The sequence below is a fragment of the Penaeus vannamei genome, chromosome 20 (genome assembly GCF_042767895.1).
Source record: "Penaeus vannamei isolate JL-2024 chromosome 20, ASM4276789v1, whole genome shotgun sequence".
NCBI lineage: Eukaryota > Metazoa > Arthropoda > Malacostraca > Decapoda > Penaeidae > Penaeus > Penaeus vannamei.
This window is the reverse complement of record NC_091568.1, coordinates 4,197,386-4,204,885: the sequence shown is the minus strand read 5'-3', so window position 1 is coordinate 4,204,885 and position 7,500 is coordinate 4,197,386. Positions and strand designations below refer to the sequence as shown.

The window sequence follows — 7,500 nt, the reverse complement described above, 5'->3', positions numbered from 1 at the left end:
CTTTCTCTCCTTCTCCCTCCCCTCTCTCTCTCTCTTTCTCTCCTTCTCCACCTCCCTCTCTCTCTGTCTGTGTCACACACACACACACACACACACACACACACACACACACACACACACACACACACACACACACACACACACACACACACACACACACGCACACACACACACACACTCCATCACCCTGAAAACCCTGGGGTAAAAATACGAGACGTGTTTTGATTTAAGCCATTTAGCTCTGAGATATTCAAGGTGGCATCTGCAGATACGACATCTGCAGGTACTCTCCCCCCCCCCCCCCCCTCCCCCCTTCCCCCACCTCCCTCTCCTTACCTACATGACCTTAAACCCTCCCCTATTACCTCCATTAGCTCCCCTACCTCCGCCTTATTACGCTCTCGGCCACCGCTGAAGAAAAATAATGGGTGACGTCCATTAGTATGGAAGTTGGGAGACACCCTGGGCATGAAGTGTCCTGTTCTTCACCCTTGCATGTACCCACAAGCTGAAGGTGGGGGGGGGGGAGAGATAGAGGAGGGGGGCAATACTGGGGTGGGTGGGAGGGGGGAGGGAGAGATATAGGAGGGGTGAGTGGGAAGGGGGGAGGGGGGCAATACTGGGGTGGGTGGGAGGGGGGAGGGAGAGATATAGGAGGGGGGAGGGGCAATGCTGGGTATTGGAGGGAGGGAGGAATAGAAGAAGGGAGGGCAATACTGGGGCTTAGTGCTAGGGGGGAAGGGAGGCAGGGAGGGACAGAAGTAGAGGCGCAATGCTGGGGAGACGGAGGGAGGGAGGCACAGAAGAAAGAGAGGGAGGGGCACTGCCGGACTATAGAAGGAGGTGGAGAGAGATGACGGCTATTAATCTTCCACGAATGGATATTACCCTTCCCAGCCTGCAGATAAACAGTTAGGGGGCAGACGTACGGTTCCCCGCTGATGTGGTTTACACGCGGCCATTATGCAGATAGTGCGACTAATTGCGCCCATCGGTGCTAATGCCATCTCGCGGTCGTAAGGGCAACTATGGCGGGATTAAGGGAGGGGGGGTAGGGGGTAGGGGGTAGTAAAAGGTGTAGGGGGAGGTGGCCAATAAAGATCAGATTCAGACGCGTTGTGATGATAATTATTTAATAATAATAATAATGGTGATAATGATAATAATAATGGTAATAATGATAATAATAATGGTGATAATGATGATGATAATGGTGATAATGATAATAATAGCGATAGTAAAGGAAGAAGGGAGGCTGGAAATCATAGATCAGTTCCAAACTCGTTATGATGATAATGAAATAATAATAATAATAATAATAATGACAATAATAATAACAATAACAATCATAATAAACATAGTAATAACAGTAATAATGATAATAATCATAAAAACAGTAATAACAGTAATAATAACAATAATAACAACAACAACAGCAACAGCAATAACCTCCATAAAAAAATAATAAAACAAAAAAACATTGGGTGAGATCTCTCCCATCTCCCATTACACGGGCGGCCCATGGATCATCAGGCGGCCCCCGATATTAGAGACAGCGCCGAAGAAAGCCTTAGCATGCCTATCATTGGGCATCGGCGGGCTGGGAGGCTCCGGCGCCGGTTTACGTAAGTGGCCGCCCGTTAAAGTGACAGGGGGGAAAAATTGCAATGCCTCCCCTTTCTTCTGACCTTGGCTCTTGCCCCTGTTTCTCCTCTTGTCTCTCTCTCTCTCTGCCTTTCTTTCTTCTGTCTTCCTCCTTCTGGGTTTTGTTGTTTTTGGTTTTTGGTTTTTGGTTTTTTCCTTGTCATTGGTTTTATTGTTTTCTTTCTTGTTTCTTTTTTCTATTATATTTTTTTTCTCTGTCCTTCTCCTTCTTCTTTGTCTCGCTGTTTGTTCCGTCTCCTTCATCTTTCTCCCTCTCTCTCTATTTTTCTTCTTCTCCTTTCCCTTCTCCCTCTCCATATCCCTCTCCATTACCTCCCTGTCTCTTTCTAGCACCCTCTTCTTCTCCTTCTACTTCTTCCTCTTTTCTTTCCTCTTTATCTTTCTCTTCGCCTTGCACGCAAAAAGTGCCTACATTCTCGTCTGTCTGTTTCTTTCTCTCTGAGTCTATTTGTTTCTCCCTTCTCCCTTTCTCCTTTTCTATCTCTCCCTTTCCCTCTTCATCTTCCTCACCCTTTCCCTCTCCCTCACCAACTTCCTCACCCATTCCCTCTCCATCTTCCTCACCCTTTCCCTCTCCCTCACCAACTTCCTCACCCTCTCCCTCTCCCTCTCTCTTTCGCCTCCTTATCCCCTTCACCTTATCCTCCTCTCTCTACCTCCCTTCACTCCCCCCTTCCCCTCTCTCACTCGTCGTCAGTCACACACAAAATTCCATTACCAAAAGTCGACATTAACACATAATTTGCATTTTTAACCCCTGACGACCTCGGGGGAAAAAAGGAAGAAAAAGCAGGGAAGGAAGGAAAAAAAAAAGCTTAACATCAGAAGCATCAACAATAAGTTACGTTCTCGAACATCAGAAGCATCAAACAATAAGTTACGTTCTCGAACATCAGAAGCATCAAACAATAAGTTACGTTCTCGAACATCAGAATCATCAAACAATAAGTTACGTTCTCGAGCATCAGAAGCATCAACAATAAGTTACGTTCTCGAGCATCAGAAGCATCAACAATAAGTTACGTTCTCGAGCATCAGAAGCATCAAACAATAAGTTACGTTCTCGAACATCAGAAGCATCAAACAATAAGTTACGTTCTCGAGCATCAGAAGCATCAACAATAAGTTACGTTCTCGAACATCAGAAGCATCAACAATAAGTTACGTTCTCGAACATCAGAAGCACCAAACAATAAGTTACGTTCTCGAACATCAGAAGCACCAAACAATAAGTTACGTTCTCGAACATCAGAAGCATCAAACAATACGTTACGTTCTCGAACATCAGAAGCATCAACAATAAGTTACGTTCTCGAACATCAGAAGCATCAACAATAAGTTACGTTCTCGAACATCAGAAGCATCAAACAATAAGTTACGTTCTCGAACATCAGAAGCATCAACAATAAGTTACGTTCTCGAACATCAGAAGCATCAAACAATAAGTTACGTTCTCGAACATCAGAAGCACCAAACAATAAGTTACGTTCTCGAACATCAGAAGCATCAACAATAAGTTACGTTCTCGAACATCAGAAGCATCAAACAATAAGTTACGTTCTCGAACATCAGAAGCATCAAACAATAAGTTACGTTCTCGAGCATCAGAAGCATCAACAATAAGTTACGTTCTCGAACATCAGAAGCATCAACAATAAGTTACGTTCTCGAACATCAGAAGCACCAAACAATAAGTTACGTTCTCGAACATCAGAAGCACCAAACAATAAGTTACGTTCTCGAACATCAGAAGCATCAAACAATACGTTACGTTCTCGAACATCAGAAGCATCAAACAATAAGTTACGTTCTCGAACATCAGAAGCATCAAACAATAAGTTACGTTCTCGAACATCAGAAGCATCAACAATAAGTTACGTTCTCGAACATCAGAAGCATCAAACAATAAGTTACGTTCTCGAACATCAGAAGCATCAACAATAAGTTACGTTCTCGAACATCAGAAGCATCAAACAATAAGTTACGTTCTCGAACATCAGAATCATCAAACAATAAGTTACGTTCTCGAACATCAGAAGCATCAAACAATAAGTTACGTTCTCGAACATCAGAAGCATCAAACAATAAGTTACGTTCTCGAACATCAGAAGCATCAACAATAAGTTACGTTCTCGAACATCAGAAGCATCAACAATAAGTTACGTTCTCGAACATCAGAAGCATCAAACAATAAGTTACGTTCTCGAACATCAGAAGCATCAAACAATAAGTTACGTTCTCGAACATCAGAAGCATCAAACAATAAGTTACGTTCTCGAACATCAGAAGCATCAAACAATAAGTTACGTTCTCGAACATCAGAAGCATCAACAATAAGTTACGTTCTCGAACATCAGAAGCATCAACAATAAGTTACGTTCTCGAACATCAGAAGCATCAAACAATAAGTTACGTTCTCGAACATCAGAAGCATCAAACAATAAGTTACGTTCTCGAGCATCAGAAGCATCAACAATAAGTTACGTTCTCGAACATCAGAAGCATCAACAATAAGTTACGTTCTCGAACATCAGAAGCACCAAACAATAAGTTACGTTCTCGAACATCAGAAGCACCAAACAATAAGTTACGTTCTCGAACATCAGAATCATCAAACAATAAGTTACGATCTCGAACATCAGAAGCATCAAACAATAAGTTACGTTCTCGAACATCAGAAGCATCAACAATAAGTTACGTTCTCGAACATCAGAAGCATCAACAATAAGTTACGATCTCGAACATCAGAAGCATCAAACAATAAGTTACGTTCTCGAGCATCAGAAGCATCAACAATAAGTTACGTTCTCGAACATCAGAAGCATCAACAATAAGTTACGTTCTCGATTGCAACAGGTATCGCTTGGCCAACGGGATGGGGACTCTGGGTTGCAGTATATTAACCTCTCTAATCAACTGCGGCTACCTAGAGGGACCGCTCTTGCCCCTTAACCCCCCTTCCCCCTTCCCCTTCCTCGACCCTCCCTCCCCTCCTCTCGGCTCCTTCCTCTAACCTCATTCCTTCCTACTTTTCTCTCAGTTCTTCTTTTCCTCTTCATGTTTTTCCTCTCCCTCCTTCTCCTTCTCTCTGATTTTTCTCGCAGTTCCTTCTCTCTCTTCTTTCCTCTAACCTCACTCTTTATCTCCGCCTTTCATTCCTCTTTCTCTTCTTTTCTTCCAACCTCCCATCTCTTCTCCCTTCCCTTCTTTCATTCCTCATCTCCCTCTCTTCCTCACTTCCTCCCTTCCTCTTCTTCCCATCCTTCTCCCTCCTCCCTTAACCTTCCCATCTCCCACCTTTCCCTCTACCATTTTTCCACCCTTCCTCCACCCTTTTTCTCTTCTCTTTCTCTTCCTCCCACATCGATTTCATGTTGGCTGAAGCTGTGGTGGAGGAGATGAACAGACAATTAGTAAAGATGGAGAAGTGGAAGGAGATAAAAGATGGGGAAGTAGAAGGAGATGAAAGATGGTGAAAGAGATGGAGATGAAAGATGGAGAAAGAGATGGAGAAGTAGAAGATGAAAGATGGAGAAAGAGATGGAGATGAAAGATGGAGAAGTGGAAGGAGATGAAAGATGGAGAAGTGGAAGGAGATGAAAGATGGAGAAAGAGATGGAGATAAAAGATGGAGAAAGAGAAGGAGATGAAAGATGGAGAAGAGGATGGAGATGAAAGATGGAGAAGTAGAAGGAGATGAAAGATGGAGAGGTAGAAGGAGATGAAAGATGGAGATGGAGCTTCCTCTTCCTCAAGAACGGAGAGAAAGATGGCGACGGAAGCAAGTGCAGAGCGAGACTGATAAGGCGAAGATGGGGCGAGAGATGCAGAAGGGGGTGGGGGGTGGAGCTGCTGGTGGAATTGAATAGAGGGTTGGCCTCCTTCTCCTTCTCCTTCTTCTTCCTCCTCCTCCCCTTCTTCCTCTTCCTTCTCTTCTTCTTCTTCCTCCTCCTCCCCTTCTTCCTCTTCTTCTTCCTCCTCCTCTTCTCTTCTCTTCTTCTTCTTCTTCTTCTTCTTCTTCTTCTTCTTCTCCTCCTCCTCTCTATTATCTCTCGCTTTCTCATGCTCCTTCTTCTTCCTTTCGTAGCTGCACTTACAGCTTTTTCTTGTTTTCTTCTTAATTTTTCCTCATTTTTATTTATATATTTTCTTGTTTTGTCCTCCTTTCTCACTTTCTCCTTTTCCTGTCTTTTTTATACTTCTTTCTCCTTTCCTTTCTGCTCTCTTCTCTTCTTTTTTCCTCCTTCTCAATCCTTCTCCTCCACTTTTCCCTCTCCTGCTTCTCTCTCTTCTCCTTTCTCTTTCACCCTCTCCTCGTCTTCCCTCCTCCTCCTCTTTCTCCTCTTCCTTTTTCCCTTTCCCCATCATTCTCTTCTCCAATTCCTCCTCTTCTTCCCTCCTCCTCCTCTTTCTACTCTTCCTTTTTCCCTTTCCCCATCATTCTCTTCTCCAATTCTTCCCCATTCCCCACCTCATCCCTTTCCTTCCTCTCCCTCTCCTCTTCCTTCTTCCCTTTCCCCTATTCCCTCCTCCAGTTCCTCCTCATCTTTCTCCTTTCCCTCCCTCTTCCTCCTCTTCCCTCCTTTCCCTCTATCTTCCTCCTCATCTTTCTCCTCTTCCCTCCCTCATCTTTCTCCTCTTCCCTCTTCCCTTTCCCCATCATTCCCTCCTCCAATTCCTCCCCATTCCCCCACCTCATCCCTTTCCTTCCTCACCCTCCCCTCTTCTTCCCTCCTCCTCCTCTTTCTCCTCTTCCTTCTTCCCTTTCCCCAATTCCCTCCTCCAATTCCCTCCCCGCTCCCCCACCTCACCCCGTTCCTCCCTCCCTCCGCCCGGGGAAAATAAAAATCAGTTTGTGACGTCACTTCTCCGCAGCATCACACAATAACATCTTAACTGACTCTGCCATCTTGATAGCGTCTCGGATGCTGGCGGCCCGATTAATTATTCATATCATTTCCTCACTTCGATTAGGCCTCGAGAGGAGGTGTGTTGTTGACGCTCATGGGGTGGGGGTGGGGGGGAAAGGAGGGGGAGGGAGTAGAATGTATGGGGAGAGGGTAAGGAGGGGGAGGGATTGGAAGGTAAGAGGGGAGGGTAAGGAGGGGGAGGGAGTGGAAGGTAAGGGGGGAGGGTAAGGAAGGGAGGGAATGGAATGTAAGGGGGGAGGGAGTGGAAGGTAAAGGGGGAGGGTACAGAGGGTGGTGGTGAAGGGGGGAGGAGAAGGGGGAGCAGAGGGGGGAGAGTGGAAGGTAAAGAGGGAGGGTAAGGAAAGTGGTGGTGAAGGGGGGGAGGGCAAGTAGGAAAAGAAGAGGATGAAGAGGGAGGGTAACAGTTGGGGAAGGGTGAAGGAGGTGGAGGGAGTGGAAGGTAAAGGTGAAGGAGGGGGGAATGGAGGGTAAGAGGGAAAGGGTGCGAAGTAGGAGAAGAAGGGTGAGGGAGTGGAGGGTAAGGGTGAAGGTTCGGAGAGGGAGGGAATGGAGGGCAAAGGGGGGATGGTTAGGCAGGTAAATGTGTAGGAGACAGAGGGACGGTGCGAAGGGGTGGGGGAGCCGGAGGATAGTGGGGAGGGGGGGGGCGGTCGGAAGGTGAAGGGGAAGGGAATCGAGTGAGGAAGGTCTGGATGGGGAATAGGGGGAGGGGGAGGGGAAGGGGGAGAGGGAGGGGGTGAAGGAGAGGGGGAGGGTGAAGGAGGGTGAGGGAGAGGGGGATTGGGAGGGGGAGGGAGAGGGGGATTGGGAGGGAGAGGGAGAGGGTGAAGGAGGGGGAGAGGGGGGGGGAATGGGAGGGGAAAAAGGAGAGGGTGAAGGAGCGTGATGGTGAGAGGGAGAGAGA

The 7,500-nt window shown here is 46.3% G+C and overlaps 2 protein-coding genes across 2 annotated transcripts in view; one reads left to right on the top strand and one right to left on the bottom strand.

The window, feature by feature from the left end:
* Positions 1-7,500, bottom strand: part of LOC113828121 (TOX high mobility group box family member 4-A) — a 711,447-nt gene that overhangs the window by 579,533 nt on the left and 124,414 nt on the right. The window lies entirely within an intron of this gene.
* LOC138865364 (serine/arginine-rich splicing factor 4-like) lies at positions 964-4,393 on the top strand. Its single transcript, XM_070135732.1, has 5 exons — positions 964-1,016; positions 2,811-2,990; positions 3,309-3,596; positions 3,809-4,024; positions 4,165-4,393. Exons 1-5 carry the CDS (start codon positions 964-966, stop codon positions 4,391-4,393), a joined length of 966 nt encoding a protein of 321 aa, XP_069991833.1.

Coding starts and splice junctions, on each gene's coding strand:
- LOC138865364 (XM_070135732.1), top strand. CDS start 964: ATGCAGATAGTGCGACTAATTGCGCCCATCGGTGCTAATGCCATCTCG. Junction 1,017..2,810: donor GCTAATGCCATCTCGCGGTC/GTAAGGGCAACT, acceptor CTCGAACATCAG/AAGCATCAACAATAAGTTAC. Junction 4,025..4,164: donor TACGTTCTCGAACATCAGAA/GCATCAACAATA, acceptor CTCGAACATCAG/AAGCATCAACAATAAGTTAC.